The 22,887-nt window shown below is 40.2% G+C and overlaps 1 protein-coding gene across 2 annotated transcripts in view; it reads right to left on the bottom strand.

Annotated features, from left to right (window-relative positions):
* snx2 (sorting nexin 2) overlaps positions 1-22,887 on the bottom strand; it is a 62,667-nt gene that overhangs the window by 22,643 nt on the left and 17,137 nt on the right. Inside the window, exons 4-8 of one of the 2 annotated variants that reach the window (XM_041185855.1) lie at positions 21,545-21,611; positions 20,923-20,966; positions 19,041-19,182; positions 14,897-14,975; positions 2,034-2,109 (exon numbers count right to left, since the gene is read on the bottom strand). In XM_041185855.1, coding sequence (XP_041041789.1) covers positions 2,034-2,109; positions 14,897-14,975; positions 19,041-19,182; positions 20,923-20,966; positions 21,545-21,611 — 408 coding nt within the window. The remainder of the gene's footprint in view (positions 1-2,033; positions 2,110-14,896; positions 14,976-19,040; positions 19,183-20,922; positions 20,967-21,544; positions 21,612-22,887) is intronic. The other variant, XM_041185856.1, reaches the window with a different exon arrangement.

Genomic DNA, 22,887 nt, shown 5'->3' with positions numbered 1-22,887 from the left:
CTACTCCCAATGTTACGATCATCCCGAGTGGTAAGAGATTTAAATAATTTTATATAATATAAAATTAAAAAAGGTAGGAAAAAGAGTGCGAACGAGGGGGTAGAACTATGAATAGTCTGCCAAATTGTGGCATGGGGAGGCAAGAAAGGAGAGATGAGGGATTTGAAGGTTCATCACTACTGGAAGAGTGCTTACAATGCATTGAATCAACCAAGCTTCAGTTCTTCGACCTTAAAAGGAGGACCTTTTTGGGAAGCAGGGCAGGGAGTGGAGTGTGGGGGTGTAAAATATTTGCCAAGAAAAAAATTCTCTGCATAGCTCTCTTCTTTCTCCCCCACCAAAAGAAAAATTATATTCTTTGCAGAAGAGTAGCTCAATCTAATCCATTGAAATAGACCCCCGCACTTAATGGCTGCATTTACTCAATTGCATTTCATCCTAGTTGTTTCAGCAATTCAAATATTAATCAATTTATTTTTTCTAAAGAAAGGCAGTCATTTCATCATATAAATTAAACTTCTTCAGAATTACACGAGTCAAGGAACTCTCAAAGCATTTGATTTTAGATTAAAAATCAAGCACTGCAGGTCTGCATTGTCCAAGGTTCTTTGTAGGTTGTTTCAATCACTAAGATCAAATTTAAAAAGGTGGTGATGGTGGCAAAGGTGGTCATGAAGATGTCCTGAACTGCAGTGTTGCATCACATTCAGTATCTTGACTGTTAGGTTACACTGGCCAGTGTATAGTGAGCATATCATTTGTATAAACTTCAAACAAAGTGTGGTAGTTTGCTCCCCAATCAACAAGTCAAACATGAGGCACAGGTGGTGCATAGCAAGGAACAGCTTGGTCTCAAGACACAAGTTTTGGGGTTAGCATTATTGAGAAAATACTTTTGAAGATTTGAATGTCAGTGGTGACCCATTAGACAAGAAACTCCAATCCTATTACATCTCCTTGGTTTCCACACCAACTTTTAATCCACAATTAGAAAAGACAGACTTTTCATAGCCGGATACGATTACACTAGTCAAACAGGGCAATTTACTTACTGACCCTCTTGTCTCTCCCTAGCCCCACTTCAAAAGCGTACCAAACTGGGCATGACCAAGGGAAATATTGCTTAAAACTAAAATTTAGGAAATTGCTACACAACTATTTTCTTCCTTTGCTTTCATTGATCAGATCAAGTGAAGACACTCCAGCCAACAACTACAAATCAACTGAAATCAGCTTGAATTGCAGCAGGTGCAATGGGAAGCATTGGGGTAGAATCTATAAGCATGGAAATTGGGACACTTCAATTTTAAAGCAGTTTCACTGCCACACTTTATCCATCTCAATGTTTGCTTTTAAAATTAATTGGTCAGAAAATATGATTGCATCAAAACTAATGTCTCATCTCCAATTCACTGGATGAAAAGGCTTTAGACAGTCTTGGCTTAATCCAAAAAAAAAATACCACCACCCCATGATAGCTCCCAGCTGCTTGTGAAATGATTTCACCTTCACTACTCGTTTTGCACTTTTGAGCTACTTTCATACTTTCATATTGATCATTGTGCAGATTACATCACACATTAACTTGTATTTTACTAATTTGAAGGAGCATCCACTTGTTATTTTGTGTATATAGGTAATTCGTCCGCTATGCTCCCCGTCTATTGAAAGCAACAATTAATTCAAAATAGAATTCCATGCATACAAATAGCACTGTTCCATTAATCACTCCTGAGCATCCACGTGTTGGTAAGGCAATTCAGCTATAAGGGATTATTTTTCAATAGCTGTTTCTAGAAGATATAAAAATCCTGACTAAATTTCCAACCTCCTCCCTCCACTACACCCCCTTCCCCTCTCCCACCAACCATTACCCCAGATTTCAGCTATTAGAGATCATATCTAGGGACTCTGATCTGTATTACAGTACACACCATGCTGCATTGAGGAAAACTCAAAAAAAAGGTCAAATATGTTATCAGCAAGGACAGTTTTAAACTATTTGCTTTTTGTATTAAACACAAATGACTTACCTCATTACTTTCTAAAAAATGCCGTAAATCAGGATCTTGCAATAGGGTTGGATGCTTTATTGTCCGCTGCAGATACCTACATTTTAAAAAGATTATATTGTCTGCTTTATGATCAGATGAGAAGTGCTCACAAGTTGTTAAATCAAAGTCAATAACTGAACATGGAAGAGATAGTGCGAGTGAATGTTAACTGAAACTTAAAAGATTCCACTTCTACATTTCAAATGTCAATTCTAGTCTTGCATGAAATAAAACACAAGAGTCAGTCTTCTGTCTGATGTGACAGGTATTAAATGACTGACCTTTTGGTATGTCAACAGGTTTAAAAAAGGGCAAAGAAATGTCAGGCTCCTCCAAAATGTAATTTTTATTCTGTGCATCAAGATGCACAAAATATCATACAGAGCAAGTTAAGTCATGTCAATTCCAGGCAAATCTTACATCTACAAAGTTTTGTAGCTCAACCACAGATAAGCTATTTGGCTATTAGTTTGTAGCTTTTTGATCTTGTAACAAGTCTATGTACTTAACTTTATATGATTTATTATGTAGCTATTAAGGCAGAAACTTGAGCCAAAACATTCCATGTTCTAATGGCTCCATAGGGGAAATACCCACTCTACATTCTAGTCATAATCCCAAATCCAAGAGCTCTCAATAATAGAAAAGCTTTCACTAATCAAATGTAAACTGAAACCTTTAGGATTTTCCTGTTCAACTGTCTGATGAGAAGAGAAAGCCAATTTTTCCAAGCTTTCCTTCAACTATAGATCCTCATTTCATGTCATTGTAGTAAATAGCATCATCCAAAAGGTCAATGTGATGGGTCTAGTGAGAGTGAAGAGAGATAGCATGCTTCCTACTCTGCTGTTTGCTCATTTCCAGCCTAGACTATTGACTAGTAGCAATGTGAGAGTGCCAAGTGCACAAGTCGCTCACCATCAGTACACAGCCTCACCATTGGCAAGTGCTTTGTTGTACCTCTTCATTGCAACAAACTGAATTCCTCACAGCTCCAGTCTGAAGCCTGAGGAACTCAGAAGTTTGGCCCCCAGATATGTAGTGTGCAGGGCCAATATGTGGACATGCCTTGGCACTCATGACCAAACACCCAGCTATGAGCTAATATCTCCCTTGCCTTGTGGACGTCTCAAGAGTTGAAGGCTAAGGGAGTAAACCATGACAAAAAATTTAAGAGTGGAGCCCAAAGGCAGATTGATGTCTAAATGTGTCATCTTTCCAATAATTCCTGCATCAAGCTGGTGCCAAACTGTACTCTGTTTCTTTGGACCCAACTGGGGAGATCAAGAGGTGAATTCTGACCCATGGACAGCAGGATTCATAAAGTTTGCCCAGGCTTGTATCCTGGAGAGGAACTTGCATTGCAAATGTTAACATGGCAAACAGCAATTACAGGTTGCAAGCCCAACGTGTTTAGAAAAATGGGTGCTACAGGGCATCTCCAATGAGAGGAACCATCACATCCCACTGCTCAGCTATGAACGTGCTGATGTGCCACTGTCTACTTCAACAAATGGACCAAATCCATTGCACTAGGCAAACAAAAAAGATGCCAGCCCTTCGACTGCAAGCTGGAATGTCAGGGCCATGTACATAGTACTGGCTGATAACTTGCAGCTGCTCAATAAATATGCAAGACAGCTATGACTGACATAGAACTCGATAGGCACAAGATCAATATGGCAAGCTACATCTCTTGAAGTGGAGTGTGGATCACAAAGAAAAATATTACAATTTCAATCTGGCAGGGGAGGGGAGTAAATGCATGAGCAGGGTGCAGGCTTTGGTGCAAGGAACTCACTGCGCTTCTTGATAGAAGATCTCAAAATGGTTCAGAGCATGTTCATTATCTGCCCCTCAACTCAAAAAGGGAGAGTTAACAGTTACAAGTGTCTACATTCCATCACTGTGCCCCACTACAGAGATGAAAGACTACTTGTATGGAGGAGCTTGACACTGCTGTCAACAGAACATATTTACTTGATTTCACTGCAAGATTGGGCACAGGCCACAAGGCATGGCCCTACCGAAATATCAAGGTTAGGGAAATAAACAAAAATGGATAGTAACTAATTGAGCTTGGTGTAACTACCTTCTTCCAAAACAAACCTTGCCACAAGGTGTCCTGGAGACATGATCATGACATTAGTATCAAAACTAGATTTGACCATCACCAGACAAGACTCTTAACAAGCAGCTATCAGTGCTGACTGATACAGATCATTGCCTGGTGTGCAGCAGGGTTAGGACGCAACACTTGAAGCTTTTTCATTCAAAGCAGAAAGGATGCCCTCATATCAGTCCCAGTATTACCACCTAACCAAATTGAACAAGCACTATGCAGAACTTCAAGTGCAGAATCAAAGCGGCTTACATCAAGGCAAATCTACACTGTGCTCTCAACATTTGGGAAGCAAGAGTTTTATCATTGTAAAGTTCACTGGCAGTGCCAAAACTCATTGGGAGGTGTAGGCTTTATTAATAATCAATTATTAATTAAACAACACATATTGGAGATGGCAGGGCAGGTGATGTGCTGCGATTATAGGATGTGGGACCTTCGGATATCAGTGTGATCAAGGGTAAACATTCGCAGTGTGTTTGTGGCTGCAGGAACTTCAGCTCCGCATTACTGAGCTGGAGGCTGAGCTGTCGACACTGCAGCATATCAGGGAGGAGGAAAGTTACCTGGATATTTTATTCTAGGAGGTAGTCACACCTCTTAGGATAGACTGTTCTGATTTGGTTAGTGGACAGAGCCAAGAGGGTGTGACTGCAAGTGAAGCAGATAAGGAGGCCCAGGGGGCAGGAGTGCAGAAGCCTCAGCCCTTGCAACTGTCCAACAGGTTTAAGGTTTTCTCAGCTTGTTTTGGATGAGAGTTGGAGCTGCAGGGGGTGGATGACCTAACTGGCCATGACACCGTGGTACAGGAAGTCATTCAAGCAGTGGGGTTGCAAGGATTGTAGTGACAGTAGAGGACAGTACAGTCAGAGGGATTGACACTGTTCTCTGCAAAGGAAGAGTCCAGGCAGCTGTATTGCCTGCCTGGTGCCAGGGTTTGGGACATCTGCTCAGGGCTGGAGAGGAGCATGCAGTGGGAGGGGGTGACCCAGTCACTGTGGTCCATGATGGTATCAGTGACATAACAGGCCAAAGGAGGCACCTCTGCAAGACAGCATGAGCAGCTTGGCACCAAATTAAGCAGCAGAATCTCAAAAAGGTCATAATCTCTGGATTATTACCTGAGCCACATGCAAATTGGCAAAGGACAAATCAGATTAGAGGGGACAAATCATATTAGGAAGATAAATGCATGACTCAAAACAGGTTCTGGTACCAATACTGGGGAAAAATGGTAGACACTGTTGTGACAGTCTACACCTGAACCATGCTGGGTCCAGTGTTCTTGCAAGCCACATAACTAGGGAAGTAGCGAGGCTTTTCAGCTAAATAGTGGTGGCAAGGGATCAAATTTGGGAAGAAGTGGTAAATCAAAGAGCCAAGGCAAAAGAGCAGGGTATTATGAGAAATGACACAGACTGACAGGAAGGGATAGAGTACAAATCTAACAGAACAGACTAGGAGTTATAAAAAGAACAAAAGGCTCTGTATTCAAATGCACAAAACATTCATTCAAAACAGATGAACTGAGAGCACAAAAATAAATATGAACAATTTGACAGCCATTTCAGAGACATGGATTGGGACCTGAATATTGAAGGCTACAGGACATTAGGAAGGATAGGAAGTGAGGAAAAGGTGCAGGGGTAGCTGTTAGTTGATGATGGTATTAACACAATAGAAGGATGACCCGAGTTCAGGAAACCAGGATGTGGAAACAGTTTGGGTGGAGGTGAGAAATGGTAAAGGCAAAAAAATCACTTGTGGGAGTTGTGTACAGGCCCCCTAATAGTAATGACATGGTAGGATGGAGCATGAAGGAAGAAATAATGGGAGCTCGTCAGAAAGTCATAGCAATAATCACGGGATATTTTAATCTACATGTAGACTGGAAAAGACAGATGGGCAAAGGTATGTATATAAGAAGTCCATAGAAGGTTTCTGGGATAGTTTATTAGAACAGCATGTTCTGGAGCCAGAGAACAGGCTATACTAGACCTGGTATTGAGCAATGAGATAGGATTAATTAATGACTTCAGTGAGGGCACCCCTAGGTAGCAGTGACCGTAACATGATTGAATTTTACTTCAGTTCGAGGGTCCGAGACTATGTTTTAAAACTTAAAAAAGCAATTATGAGAGCATGAAAGCAGAACTGGCTAATTAGGTTAAGGGATAGTTTAATAGAGATGAAGTGGCAAACATTTAAGGAGGTATTTCAGAATACACAGAATAGATACATTCTAATGATTAAGAAAGTCCAAGGCCCAGACACGCCACCTGCGGTTAACTAGAACCGGTTAAAGATAGTATCAAACATCATAATTGTGCAAAGAGAGGTGGAAGGCCAGAAGATTGGATAGAACATAAGGAACAGCAAATGATGACTGAAAGATTAATGAGGGAAAAATCAGGGTACAAGAGAAAGCTAGAAAAAAGTGTTTCTATAGATATTTTAAAAAGAAATGAGTTAATAAAGTGAGCATTGGACCTAAAGAAAGCAAGTCAGGAGAATTGACAATGAAAAACAAGGAAATGGCAGATGGATTGAACAGATATTTTGCATCAATCTTCACTAGAGGATTGAAGTAACATCCCAGAGGAAATGGAAGGTAGGAACTCAGGAAAATTACAATTACCAGAGAAGTAGTACCAAGTAAATTGCTGGAGCTGCAGGCTGACAAGAGCCCAGGTCCTGTTGGACTTCATCCTAGGGTCTCAAAAGAAGTGGCGAGTGGGATAGTTGATGCATTGGTTTTAATTTTCCAAAACTCCCTAGGTTTGGGGGAAGGTCCCATTATATTGGAAGGTAGCAAAGATAACTCCTTTATTCAAAAAGGGAGGGAGATAGAAAAACAGGATACTATAAGCCAGTTAGCTTAACATATGCCACAGGGAAAATGTTAAACTTTTAAAAGAAGCTATAGCAGGGCACTTAAAATTCAAGGCAAAGAGTCAACATGGTTTTGTGAAAGGGAAATCATGTTTAATCAACTTGGAGTTCTCTGAAGGAGTCACGTGCTGTGGATAAGGGGAATTGGTGGATGTACTATAAGATTTCTAGAAGGCATTTAATAAGTGCCACATCAAAGGTCATTGCAGAAAATAAAAGCTCATGGTATAGGGGATAATCTTGACATGGATAAAAGATTGATTGGCTAAACAGGGTGCCAAGAGTAGGCATAAATGGGTCTTGAGGTTGGCAAGATGTAACAAGTGGTGTGCCACAGGGATCAGTGCTGGGACCTCAACTGTTTACAATTTATATAAATGACTTAGATGAAGGGATGGACAGGGTGGTTGCCAAATTTGCTGATGACAAAGATAGGTAGGAAAGTTAGTTGTGAAAAGGACAGGAGGCTACAAAATGATATAGGGAGGTTAAGCAAGTGGGCAAAGATCTGGCAAATGGAGTATGATGTGGAGAAAGTGAAATTGTCCATTTGCAGGAAGAATAAAAGCATATTATCTAAATGATGAGAGATTGCAGAGCTCTGAGGTGCAAAGGGATCTGGGTGTCTTAGTTCATGAACCACAAAAGGCTAGAAATGCAGGTACAGCAAGTAATTAGGAAAGCTAATAGAATGTTATAATTTATAGTAAGGGGAACTGAAAACAAAAGTAGGGAAGTGCTTTAGTTATATAGAGCACCGGAGACCATATCTGGAGTACTGTGTAGAGTATTGGTCACCTTATTTAAAGGAAGGATGGAAGTGCATTGGGAGCAGTGGGGGAGTCAATGGCGAAGTAGTATTGTCACTGGACTAATTATCCAGAGACCTAGGGTTTGAATTTAGGGTAGATGGTGGAATTTGAATTCAACATAAATCTGGAATTAGAAGTCTAATGATGACCATGAAACCATTGTTGATTGTTCTAAAAACCCATCTGGTTCACTAATGCCCTTTAGGGAAGGAAATCTGCTGTCCTTACCTGGTCTGGCCTACATGTGACTCCAGACCCACAGCAATGTGAGTTGACGGTTAAATACCTTCAGAAATGGCCTAGCAAGCTACTCAGTTGTATCAAGCCACTAGAATCTCAAAAAGGAAAACATGAATGAAACCGGATGGACCACCCAGCATCGACCTAGGCACCAAAAACGACAGCTGCAAACTGAGCCCTGCACAGTCCTCCTTACTGAGTACAGGTCATCAGTGACTAATAAACAGTTGGAGATGGATAGAACACTAGAACTCAACCTTGAGTTGTACTCTAGGGAGAACAGTCACCAAGAAAACTCAACACCATAGAAAGCCAGAGGGCAGAGCTGAATATCAAACCCACAGTGGGGGAGTTAGCAAAACAATTGGCTTGCTCACCATAGGCAAAGCTCCAGGTGCTGATGCTATACAGCCTGAACTCATCAAGCATGGGAACTGGCACTCCTGCAGCATCTACATGCACTTGTATTTCTGCTGGAGGAAGGGGCAGTGCCTCAAGATGTGTGATTCAAAGATTGCGACTCTATATAAGAATAAAGGCAACTACAACACTTGCAACAATTACTCATCCTGCTGCAGATCTTGGCTGAATACATCCTTTCCAAATCCCACTGTGGTGTCAGGACTGGAAGATCCACATGATCTTCAGTCCTGCAGCTACAAGAAGTGCTGTGAACAAAGGAGACCACTTTATTACCTTTAATCAGGAAATTCAACCATAGGCAGAGGCAATCTGGTAAACTTCCATCTGCCACTTGTCTACCCATTCTCCCTAGTCTATCTAGGCTAGGCCCAAAGCTAAACCATCCCCAAACCACAAGCAAAATAAACTTTTGAATTGAACATAATGAAGCTTATTCTGATTTTAGCATCTTCCATCTTATTTCCTGCATCTTAAAGTAAAGCCACTTCCTTCATGGTTCCAAACTTTACCTCCATTGATAAAGTATCAGTGCTCTAAAATGTACTTGTTATTTTTAGTATTTCAGTAGTTTAATTCCATTTTATGGGGTTTTCAGAGGGTAGCCATTTCAGCATGTTCCCGAAAACAGGCTGACCACTGAAGCTGCTCAGTGTGATCCCCTTTTTCCAGGACATGGAGGCCAGCTCCAACAGGGCAACAATGAAACCCTTTGAGAGGTCCAGAGGGATTAAACAGGGTTGCATTTGGGCACTGACACTATGGAATATTCTGCTGCTGTCACATGCCTTCATGCAAAGAAATCTACAAAAGGGTTTACTTGCACACTAGAACTGATAGGAAGCTGTCAGCCTTGGCAATTTTGCCTTCAATCTTGAGCAAGTCCTCAAGTTGCTCTACACCAATGATCTGCACTAGTATTCCATACCAAGCAACACCTTCAGCACTTGGAAGGTTGGGTTGACAAAGTTTCACGGCCCAGGATTTGCCATATTGCCAATCAGCTCTTTCAATGTGACACTAGAGGTTTTCAACAGTTTTACATATGAAAGCTTGACAATCACCAATCTGTCACTTGTTGTTGAAAACAAACACACTGCAAACGTTGCGACTGTGTCCAAGCCGAGTAAGAGTGTGGAACAACAACAACCTAAGAACTCTGACCCATCATGCTTGAGATTTTTAAACTGGCTAAATACTTTAGGTCATTTAAAATACTATCTTCAGTAATAAAGAACAAAGCGCTAGAAGGAAACTAACATGCAATTAGGGCTAAATAATAAATAACGTTAAAATGCCAGCTTCTAGCAGGATTTTCAGCATGCCTACTCCATTGATAATTTTAACATACCTCCACCCTTAATCTTAACAGCAGTGATTCATTTGGCATCACCAGACATTTCTAAAGTCTTTAACAGGATCTCACACTAAACATTTTACAGAATTAGTTTCCTCAAATAACTCCCAAGGTTTTGCCAAAATACGATTTATGACTGGCAGATTCAGCCAACAGTAACCACCTTTTACTGCTCTACTCAGTCTGTCATTAATCTTGGCCTTGCTGCCTTCTGATTTAAAAAAAATTCAAACATTTCCACTGCTAAAATTACTCCCAAACCTCAGTTTCCGTTTTCAGCCCAGCCCAAATTTTATCCTTAGGAGGCAACTGCTTCTAAAGGCTTTCCGAGTCCAGGCCATGTTCTTTTGCAGGCAGGATCCAGAGGTGGACATTGGACTATGTGCAGTGTCATTTCTCAACAGCCTGGAAGGATTTTGATCATCTACTCCCTTGGGGGATGATTGCTGTCATGACTATCCTTGATCATTCTTTACCCTTTCATTTTATGATCCCTCACTTGAAGTTTAGGGTAAAATATACACAGTTACTACTAGTTTAAATGGCTTGCTAGTTCAAACACCTTTCTGGCCTCTGGAAAAAGCTACATCTCAAACTTGGCTTCAAATTCCCATTTTCTATGGACAGAGACCAGGCTTTTGCACTGGATTACATTGGTTACACAGGCTGCTTCAGCAGCTATACAATAAAGTAAGTCTGTAGCTCTTCTGCCAGTGCAGCTGTAACTTCTGGATTTTGTGACAACCTCCAACTACAAAATCATTTTGCCCTACAACCAATTCCGAAGACCTCCTAGATGTTCATTCCCACAGAAAAACAATCATTCAATAATCAACCTTCAAATAGCTTCTGGACTTCACTCACTGCAATCCCCAAATGGAGAACGAGATGTTCCATGCTGACTCCATCCTATCTACAACCAGGCTTCTGATCTCAATTCTGAACTCCCTTCTATTGTCTATATCTTGTTAGCCAACAGGCTTGCATCTTACTAACTGCTACATAACCAGGCCTATGTAGGAGGAGTTTTCCTTGTGTGTATTAGCATGCACAATTTGGCTGCTGCCCTGGACCAAAGTCAATCACTTCTACTTCTACTTAATAAGAAGTTCTCTCATGTGTTTCATTGTTCCTCTTTCAAGTACTCCATCTCAATTTTCCTGCTCTGTTGCTATCATACCAGGCTCAACACTCTCTTGGATAAGCTCACAGGTTCCCTCTAAGCCCTTAGGGATGCCAAGCCGCAACCCCAATTATCCCAATCCTACTATCTTGCCAACATTCCTGTCCAGTAAATCCACTAGGAGCTAATCACCTTTCTAGCCAAATCATCCATACCACAATGACCCTATCAAATGCATCAGTTCTCAGTCCCATCTCCCTCCAGAATGTCTGTTCACTCGTGAACAAGACACCTGCCACCCATGAACTTAGTGGATGACGGCACTATCATGGCCTTGACAAACAGGGATAATGTCATCTTTCCCCTAAAATGAAGCCTGCCTTCCAAAACTCTCCACCATGTGCCCCACCAAAACAGAGTGCAGTTATCATCAAATCAAACTTTGGCCTAATCCATTACTACTCTGGCATCCCTCCCATCTAAAAAAATTATCTACCACCAGCCCTGTATACAATCAAAATTCAGATATCTTTACTGTTTTCCTCCCTTAGCCTCTGCACTGAATGACTTCTCCACAGGCAATTTCAACCTCCATCTCAACTCCCATGCTCTCTCAAGTTCACTGCCCTCTTATCCTCAAGATATCTCACCATGTAAGTGCCCCAGTTCACTTGCAGCCATTTTCTTGACCTGCCATCTCATGTGGTCTTGCAGTCCCCACAGACAAGGCCATCTGAACTTCCTTGAATCACTCCACCCATACACTTTTCCTACATCCCAACCCTGGAATCTCAATTGTAGTGTTTCACATTTCTGCAGCTACAATCTATTCAGCCACACTCACCTCCACCTTTTGATAGCTTAGCCCCAGTTAAAGCCACTACTCATTCCAGCCATTCTCCAGTGGAGCCCTCATCTCCATTCCAAGATGCAAAAGTAGTCCTGGTTTAGCCATTCAAAACAAGATCTTGCTGGACCATACAGTGGGCCCTGTTCTGATCTGCCAGTACTACAGATAACCCCAGCTTCTTTTTTTTACTGTAAACAGTCTTAAACCTCTCTCTCCTCCTACCCTTACTTCCAACAAGGAAATGCAAGGAGCTCAAGGACTTCCATCATTAAGATGAAGAGCATCCAACCAGTTGCTTCTGGCACAACCCTCCCTTCCTTTAGCCCCAAGTTCTAAAATTCTCTGAACTCATCTTGCTCTAATTTCTCTACCATCTTCCCTCGTGCCAACTCCCAAGCTCATCTTTCCAAGAGACTCATCTCCAGCTCCCTCAACTTTATTCCTACTAAACTGCAGGCCACCCAACCTAGCTTCAGTCCCCAAGTTAAGCTCTCTCCCTTCAGGTATTATCCTTCTCCTTTAAATTTGCCATCACAACCAGCTCCTCAAAATAAAAACCTTGACCCTACTATTCATGCAAACTATTGCCCCATCTCCAATCTCCTTTCCTCACCAAAGACCTTAAAAGCAAAGACACCTCAAATCCACACCAATTTTTCCCTCAACTCCAAGTTTGAATCCTTGTCACATGGCAAAACTGCCACTACCAAAGTCACAAATGACATTCTATGGCTGTGACAAAGGTAAACTATCCCTCTACATCCTTTGACCCAGTAGCAGCTTTTGACACAGCTGACCACACTCTGGCACTTCTCCATGTGCTTTCAGTCACCTGATTCTATTCTTCTAGAATGTAGCCAGGGAATCACATCCTACTCATTTACCATGTGCCCCTCAAGGCCTTTTCCTTGGGCCCCTCATTTCTCATCTACATACTGGCCCTCTACTACATGATCTAAAATGTTAGTTTTCCAAACACATGCTGATAACACTAGTTCGACCTCTTGACTCTATCTTTTGTTTAATATCGAGTGAGGAATGAGGAAATTATAGTTCAAACATTAAGACCAAGCAATTATCCCTGGACCATGTTAAAATTCATTCCCAGCTACTCACTCCATTGCTCTCCCTGGTAACTGTCTTTTGCTGAACCAATCTGTTCAATCACATTTAACCCTGTACTGGACTTCTGGCCACACATCTGTGCCATTACCAAGGCTGCCTATTTCCACTGCTGTGCTTCAGTTCACCTGCTGCAAAATCCTCATTCATGACTGTTACACCTTCAGTCTTGATTCTGCCATGCACTCCTAGTCAGCCTCCCTCATTCTACCCTCTAAACTCATCCCAAACTCTGCTACCAGCACCATTAGCTGCATCAAGTACAATTCACCTATCACTCCTATGCTCACTGACTGACACTGGTACCTGGTCCAGCAATACATAGTTTAAAATTCTCACTTATTCAGCATCTCCTCCCAATCTCTAACCTCCTCCATCACCACAAACCTAATTTGTGCACATTTAATACCAGCCTTGAGCATCCAATTGCAATTGCTCCATCATTGGTGGCTATGTTTTCAGAAACCCAGGCTATCAAGCTCTGGAATTCCCTCCAACTTCTGCCTCGCTACCTCCTCCTTCAAGGCTTGACTTAAAACTTACCTCTTTGATCAAGCTATTAGCCATCTGCCCTAGCACTGGTTTGTGGTGCTGTGTCAAATCTTGTTTGAAACATCTTGCTTCAGTATTGTTGTTACATTAAGGTGTAGTATAGATACAAGTTGTTAGGTATAAATCAAAAGGCTAGAGAATGTCAAACTGTCCTTCAACTACAGAAAATTTCTCAGCCACCTAAACACCTGCCCAATTTCCATAAGTGATTAATGGCAAAACAATTGAATTCAAATTCAAGTATTAGCCAACCAGTAGGGAATAAGAAAATTATTGCCTCGAACAATGCAAATGGGCTTCTTGCTTATTCTATCTTGGAGGAAGCTATCAGAACTCAAGTTTTGGATCAAGGTCCATCATTTAAGATTACTAAATGGCATGTTCTACAGGCTGTCTGGCTGGTGCTTTGAATCATGTCCAGCTCCAGTTTGGAAAAATGTTATTTGCACATCAACTGTAGATTTAAATGTATCAAGTTCAGAAAATTCCAGGTCAAAGAGTACATTTGCTTCGGTTAAAGTGCCTTGCATCTTCTGGCAATGAAAACAGAAAACTCACCTTTCTGCTGGCCAAATGGAAATTTGATGCATCTACAGAGCTCAGTAACCAAAACCACATCATGAATAAAAAGTTTGATATCTTCAAAGCTTTTTCACACAATGGATCCATTAGGCTTTTGCATTATGTGCTAAATGTGTTAAATTTATTTCAGTCCAGAAACTAATTTAGTATCTGCAATATTAAGTGCTTCTAAGTTGCAAGGTTTCTCCAAGTCAGTCAATTGTTAATTAGAGCATGCTGTGTCAAAATAATTGTTAACACAAGTACTGCTATTGGACCATGACAAAATTAGCATAACTCGCTTTAGGAGGTATTTCTCCTATGGTTTTACTTTGATTCACCAGAAGGAGCTAAACCTTTCCTGGAATAATATTCCATGGATGCCAGTCACCTTCAGATACTTCAGCCAAATGATCATGTGTACACAAAGCCAAGATCAAGCCATTCAACCATCCAAGGAATGGAGGGGCAGGTGAAGCAAAGCAAAAAAAGGGACACAGGGGAATGGAGACATATCCATGTGCAAATCCAGTTAAAAACTGTTCCTCAAATGAGGAAGTTTGTGATGACCTTCTTGATATTAAGATGTACAATAACGAAGACAAAAACAAATCTCTAGGATGGATTTCAAAGTGCCAATAACGTGTGCTCATGGATCAGTATAAACTTTAGAACAACGATTTGAAGCAGAACAGTCTTCTACATAATGAAAACAAGGCTCCTGATAATTTCATTTTCTTGTTAATCACATATTCAAGTATTTTAAATTTCCCTGTTCCAAAGAAATTTACCTCTCCAAGGATGCTCTCCTTTTTTCAACAAAATCAGCTGATGATGGATCTTCTTTTCCAACTTTGACTTTGGTCATGCCTTTAGAATTGAAAAAGGAACATCATCCCACCAACAAAACTGACATGCCCAGTGTTTCATCAGATAAAACAGTCTTGGTCAAGTTATGGAACAATACAATGTTAAATTTTCTAAAATTGAAACAGCAATAAAGTTACTGCCTGTGCTTAAATTCACAATACTCAGTTTGTAGTCTCTTGCTCATCACTTCCCACCCATTTATTTAAAGGTCAAAAAAGACATGAGTGTTGGAAAAGGCATAGGGAAAAAAGTGTCCAAGGGGACCTGGACATAATCTATTTGGCTAGAGCCAAAAAAAGAAAAAAGGGTGTGATCGTGCTAGAGGATATTCTAATCAGGCTCCAAATAGTGAGTGATAAAATGTGTCAGCAGCAAATCTGCAGGAACTATACAGTGGGGATATTGGAGTTATTGATATTTGAGCAAGGTTGGAATAATAAGTTTGGGGGGGGGGGGGGGGGGGGGGGGGGGGGTGAAAGAGGAAGAGAAATTAGAAATGTACCCAGTGTGCTCTCAGTGCAACTAGGAATGAGCATTCCTGGATCTGGTACCAGGGAATGAAGCGGACCAAATGGGCAAAATACCTTTGGGGGGGAAAACAGTTGGGGAAAAGTGATCACATCATAAGGTTTTGATTAGTAATGCAGAGGAGCAAGGATCAATCTAAAGTAGAACTTAAGTTGGAAGCAGGCCAACTTCAATGCGCTGAGGTGGCAGGTTGCAGGGGGGCATCTAGCTAATGAAATGAAACCAAAGGCTAACAGGAGAAACTAAAGCAGAATAAATGGATGATATGCCCAGTCTATACCTGAAACAAAGTCAGATGTTTCCCTAGATGGACATGAACAACAAAAAGCAAAAAAAAGTTTCTGACAAATGCTTCAAAATGAGAATCAGACAACAAACAATAAAAGCAGAGGAGAGAGAAAATAAGACTAGAGATGACAGAATGGAACAGCAGTTAATGAGGAAGGAACAAAAAAATTACCAATAGCATGTAAATAGTGAATGGGGAGTAAGAGGTTGGGTGGGACCTATTTGGGACAAAGGGGGCAAGGCTGGAATAGCTAGTAAACACAAAGTACTCATTAAAGGAAATGGATGATTACAAAGTGTCAGTAAAAGTGAAGATAGAGGAACAGATGGGGTGAAAATTGATAGGTAGGATGTACTAGAAATGTGGTTATGCTTAGAGTGGGTAAGTTGCTAGTCCAGATGGCTTGCATTTCAGGTTGCAAAATGAAGTGGGTGTGGAGATTGAGAACGGGTTTGCCATAATCTAAATTGTCCCTAGATAAATGAGGGATGCCTGAAGACAGGCAAATGTATTCAAGAAAAATCACAAGGACATTCCTGGCAATTACTGGTCAGTCAGTTTAACAGTGGTGGGTAAGGTTTTACAAAACTAAATCAGGGAGAGAATTAATAAGCACTCAAGAGGTCTGAGTTAATCATGAGCCAGCATGGATTTATAAATCATGCTTCACTAAATCATGCTGACTAATCCGACTGAACTTTTGATGAAGTAACAGAAGATTGAAAGGAATGTGGTGATGTTGTCTATTGCTGAGGATACCAAACTTGAAGCAGTGGCTATCAGTGAGGATGGCACTAATCAACTGCAACAGGACATAGGCTAACGAGTGTTGGCAGTTGGAATTTAATACAGAAGTGTGAAGTGATGGGTTTTGGCAGAAGGGATAGGAGGGGCAATACAGGCTTTAGGGCACAGTTCTAAAGAATTTGTCGGAACAGAGACACATCATGTGGGTCATATGCCTAGTTCGTTGAAGATGGCAGGACATGAGAGAGTAGTTAGCAAAACATAGGATCTTGGGCTTTATAAATGAGGCACAGAGTCCACAGGTTTGCTGCACCTGTATAAAGCTCTGATGAGGCCTCAGCTAGAGTATTGCATCCAGTTCCAGTATTTACACTTTAGGATGGATGTGAGGGTGAAGAGATTGACCAGAATGGTTCCAGGGATGAAGGCTACAAGGTATAGCTAAGAAGCTGGAGCTGTTCACCTAGGAGAACAATTAGATTGAGGGGAGATTTGATAGAGGTGTAAAAGATTACGACAATTTAGACAGGTTTAGATAAATGTAGACAAAGAAAAATGGTTCCTATTAGCTAATGGTACAAGGATAGAGATTTAAGGTTTTGGGGAAGATACACTGGGGTGTAGGGAGGAAAGTTTTCTGCAACATGCTGCCTAAAAGAATGCCAATGAATACATTTCAAAAGGAATTTGGATGGGAACAAAGGGGACAAAACATACAGGGGAGTGGAATTGACTGGATGACTTGAGAGCTGGCATAGGCTCAATGGCCTCATGTTGTTACGCCCCTTAACTATTCTACAGGCCTTTAACTCTTATCTTATTGAAAGCTTGCCAATGACAGCTATAGATTTCCAAATACTTAACTTTTGCTGCTTATCTTCAAAGGTTGGTAACCACAGCACAGATTCAGTCAATCCTCAAAGAGCCAGAAGGGGCAATTCTAAATTGTTTTTTTTTAAATATAGAAAATCATTATGATCTGTAATGCACTGTCCAAAAAGAGTAGTGGAAGTAGTGATTCAAAAACTAATTGAATATTCTTGGAAGTTAAATACTTGGTGAGGAGAAAATCAAGATGATGGGGGAAGAGCAGGAGTAGGACTAAGACCTGGCACAGGCACAATGGGCTGAATGGCCTCCTATTTTGTTGAAAGATTGTTTTCTTTAATAATTACTAAAATGCCAAGTGAGTAAACTTTATCCACATAAAAAGGGAATTCAGCACAGTTGCAAGTAAGTAGTTGAACTTTTCCAACTTCAACTCTCCATTCCTCCTTTTCTGGGATGTGGGAAAAGATTGCTAAAATTGAACTGTATCATTCTTGATTTTTGGTGCAATTACACATTCCAGTTTGCACCTGCTATTCAGTTGGGGGAAATGGAAGAGCAAAAAGCCAGGAGAGATGCACGATCAATTCTAATTTTGTTACTCCAGTCATGAAAGGCAACGCCAAGTTTAAAATATATTCTCAAAAGGCTAAAAATCAAAATTCCTGAAGATGTTGCTTGCAAAGATAGATTGAGATAGCAGCAATTTCAAGTAAGGCTGAAGGAAAAAGCCAATTTAAAGCAAGCTAGCTTCTCTACAGCTCTTTCAATCTGCATGGGTTACTGTAAGAATTTCGTACACGTTTTGCGAGGAGGCAGAGTGGGGAAATTCAGATAGTTACATGTGGGACAACTCCCAGATGCTGTCCTGCCATGAGACAATGGGGGGAGTTTCTGTATCAGGCTGCCATGGAATCAACAGCCTGCTCCAAGGAGGTGGGAAACCAATTAAGGCCCAATTTAGAGACTGAAAATAGTCATTTTCCTGCAGGCTGCAGCCCTCTAATTTTGAATTTTCATCAGGCTTCCGAGTGCATTTGCACTCGCCTTTTGGCTCAGCAGCACCCACTTCTCCCATTGGAGTTGCCAGCTGGCGTGCAGCAGACCCCTTTGAGCTGCCTGCCATCCTTGGCTGTCTCTGCGTTTTCCAATTAGGAGACTGCTGCATTGAATGTTATATTGGTGGAAGCCTCAGCAAGCATGGGCTTGGAACCTGCATGTGGTCCTGGTGCTCGAGAAAATTCAGTTGCAAGATTCATCCCTCTCTTCCCATTCAAAAGATTTGTTATACTCTGCAAATAGCTTTCACTATTACCCTCAGGTGCTCACCAGGTTTATAATGGGGGAAGGGGAGGGGTGGTGGAAAGAGGAAGGAGAAAAAAAATCTGGGAAGGTACCAAGTCACTGACTCTGAAGAATGAGGGGATAGGAACCTTGTTTGCCAAAAAGGCTTAAATCACACGAAAACTAAAATTATTGAAGACATGACAGATTGAACAACGTCCCTCCATGGAGAACAATATCAGACTCACCAAACCTACACCATGGCTCAAGTTAGGCAAGGCTGTAGAACAGTAATACTGAGTAGAAAATTACTAAAAAGTTGCCACAGGGTAATAATGCTACTCTGATGTTGCAGCTTTTAATTGCACACAATAAATGATTGTTCTTACCTACGAGGCTTTTTTCTGGTGCAGGAGGAACTATATAGCCCACATGCATATACTTTGCAGCTAATTTGCTATGCAGACCCAGAAAGTCACTAAATCTCCTTTTGACCGTAAATTCTTTGCTGTTAAACATAGATAAAGTAGTCTGTATAATGGAAGAAAAATACATCCAGAATTAGTCCATCTTGCATGTACTGTTGTGTTCATAATTCCCGCCAAGTATCAGTTGAATGATATGCCATATGCTTAGAGGTTAGAAAAGTAATCTATAGATTTTATACACAAGTTTGTCATTTAAATGTTTACATTAAAATTCACCCAGTTGAAATATACAAAGTATTCAATACTTTTCCCCCAACATATTTGAAATTAGCAGCATCAATACTTGATAATCCTGGCTCAGGCCCAAATTAAGATTAAGTTCTTAGTCTAGCCTCATGCAACATCAAGCTCACATCTGTTACTTTAGAAATAATATTTGCTTAAAAAGCACATTAGAAGAATTTACATTTAAACTTGGTTTGTCTCCATACTTTAATAATGTACACGTAATAAATCAGCATCTTTTTATAGATTACTCAAGGAAGTGTAGACTCGTCTGAGTGAAACACAAACAAATACTAATAAGATTCAAGAGGTGGTACAGCTTACTTCACCCCATCCCTCAATTACAAGCTAATTTTCAACACCTCCATTATCTGAGTGAATTTTCACATGACCAAGTTATAAGTGAGAATGTGTTTCATTGTGCAGTCTAACATTTCTACTTTATTTGGTTTCATTCCGAAACCTTGCGTAATGTCAATTTGGAGTCTATTAGCTCTCATTTCCTATTTTAGACACATACCCTCATTAAGGTCATTAAGGTTCCATTACAAAAAAGTAAAAGACTCAAGGTGGGGCCAGGAGAGAAATAGTATTAAATGCTGAACTCCATTAAGGTCTTAAAAATCAGTATAAATAGAATCAGTGGTTACAAGTTAGAGGTTTCAGATGGATTTCTATCCAGACGTCAACTTAAGTTGCAACAGAACTGAATGCAAAAAGCGCTAAAGATTGTGGAATTTCAAAGAGTGAGCTGCAGTCCATTATGCAGTCTAATCTGCCATCTTTTATACTGGTTTGAAAGTCCATTCTTTCCCCATCCAAAAGTAGCCACACCTCAGATTGTAATTAAAAGCTTTATGGATTGGACCCACATGCCCAGATCCTGTACAAAGCCACCCATGGTGAGATGGATCCAGAATTAATCATTTGGCCTGCAATCAATTAAATACACTGACCCACATGTTATTCCTGCTGTTGTAATTACTTAATTCAATTTATCAGAATGATACGCAAGGGCTGCAACCAGTTGTCAGTTGAAGCCACACAGGTGCCCTGTTACAATCATTAGTTAATTGAAGCCTCAAGTCCTGCCACTGCAGAAATCAAAGTTGAATGGGTCATTTTCTAGCAACCCACGATACCCACAAAACTACATTTCAGCCTTTTGTTAAAAGCAAAACACTGCTGGTGCTGGAGGTCGGAAACAAAAATGCTGGAAAAACTCAGCAGGTCTGACAGCATCTGAGGAGAGAGAAACAGATTTGAAGATCAGTCTGTATGACCTTTCCTCAGAGCTACTGAAGGGTCATACGGACTCGAAACGTCAACTCTGTTTCTCTCTCCACAGATGCTGTCAGACCTGTGGAGTTCCTCCAGCATTTTACTTGTTTAACATTCCAGCCTTAGTCGATTACATTGAGATAACTGGCAGATTAAGTTCGCAGTAATCAGTTTACGCAAATTTTAGTGCAACTACATTCCAACAAAATCAGAAGTGCTCAATGCTCGAAACACTGCAGTTGTATCTCTTGGAGGCTCCATGTCATTAACTCATTACCTTCGTTGATACCCTGTAAGCCATGTAAGCATTCATACCATCACCTAAGTAGCAAGAGAAGACTCATTATTATAATGCAATGACAAAGTAACATTTCATTGTGCAGCAAACTATGATAATTAGATAACTACTCATTTGAAGCAAGCTCCAAAATGAATGATAAGTGGATTAGAAACAAGAGGGAAGAAAACGACATCCAAAATATAGAAGAGATGGCAGGAACACTGCTCAAAAAGGAAGCTGAGAACAGGAAGAGGCAATTAAGCCCAAGAAGTCCATTTCTGGAAAGGTGGTTTTAAAAAACCATGAATTAAAAAGTGTGAAAAGCTTAACCAAATGACAGGAGCACATAAAACATGTAGAAATACTAGCAAGTTAAAAAATAAAAACAAAAAACGGCGGATGCTGGAAATCCAAAACAAAAAAAAAACAGAATTACCTGGAAAAACTCAGCAGGTCTGGCTTATATCAGGAGTACTCAAAATGAAAAGCAGTCTGGTCTAAAAAAAGGTTGATGGAAATTAGGTAGCCCAAATGTTATCCATATTATAATTGAATAGACTTTTTTTAAAAAAAAGGTGCATTTTCACACAGGATTAGCTACATTAAGGCTTTTACTTACCAACTTTTTCAGGATCAGAAACAGACACATGAATGTCAAACACATCTCCATTTGCTTCTTCCTCAAGCTAGAATAAGATTAACAAAAATGGGCATCATGGTGCAATTATTTCTAGAATTAATTTAGAATTCTGTGCACTTAAGTGGGAACTTAAATACACACAATTATATTAATTTTAAAAAACAGATCTTTATGGCCAAACCATAAAATGTAAGACTAATTAGAGTGGCTTGACGAACAGTAAAATTACATTGATCAGAAGAATGAGTAAAAAAAAATCACGAGATAAGTTACATCAAGTACTAGTAAAATGAAAAGGAAACAAAATGTTGCTATGGGGAAGTGAAAGGACATCAATTCTAACTGAAACTCAAGATATACAATATTTAGATACATGGCCAATATTTCATTAAATCTTATTTAGCTCAGCACAAGCTGTAAGTACTTTGAGGACTATAGTTGAAAGTAGTAGAATGAAATTGGCTCTAGGTTATAATGATTCAGAACATTGATTAGGTTTGATTTTTGATGTACTTCTGGGTTCCTATGTCACCCTTTGGTCAAGCTAAGTTTCAAAACCATTTTGTCTCAAGTGGTGGTAAGAAAAAGGTTGCGAGTACGCTACAATGAAGTTATCCGAAATAATGTTACAGTGGTTAAGAGTTGCAACAAATTGTTGGCAGTAAGCAACAAGAGTATAGCCATTCCCAAAATTGCCTGCATCAGAAAAATGCTAAATTGGATTACTATTATAGCAATTATTACATTTGTCAGTGTTATGTATTGGATTATATGTTATCTTGGAGTAAAGATGATTCAGTTGCTAGATTACGTTCCAGGTACTGTGTACGAGAGAGAAAAAACAAGGACAAGAAAACCCTTCCAAAAACTTATCTTTCTGATACAATTTACAGTATCTAATGGAACTTGAAAAATCCACTTTTGCTGTCACTTACCTGGCAGGTCATTAAGTATTTAATCAATTTGATGTAAGCCTATATAAGAAAGTGCTGCAGAATGGGATACAATTAAGTAATACCATAAGGCCAACTTCAATTAAGCATTTGTCATGACCCAAAGGTTCACAATAGGGATCTAAAAGTTAGGCACGAGAAGCTCAGTTGAATGAAACATCAGTGCAAGTGGATGGTTATCATAATGTGTTAAGATTTAAAATTAAGCCATTAGCAAACTAAACCTTATTATCCATTTAAAGTAGTCAGATTTTGCTGTGTCACATTCCTGTATAGGCAAATTGTACAAAATCCCAATTTTCTGATGTTGAAATGGCATTACTAAAAGTGATTACAGGCAATATGTTTTTGGGTCATTAAAAGTATCCA

Source organism: Carcharodon carcharias, chromosome 4, assembly GCF_017639515.1.
Source record: "Carcharodon carcharias isolate sCarCar2 chromosome 4, sCarCar2.pri, whole genome shotgun sequence".
NCBI classification, from domain to species: domain Eukaryota; kingdom Metazoa; phylum Chordata; class Chondrichthyes; order Lamniformes; family Lamnidae; genus Carcharodon; species Carcharodon carcharias.
The sequence above is the reverse complement of the archived record's forward strand: the minus strand, read 5'-3'. Positions and strand labels throughout refer to the sequence as shown.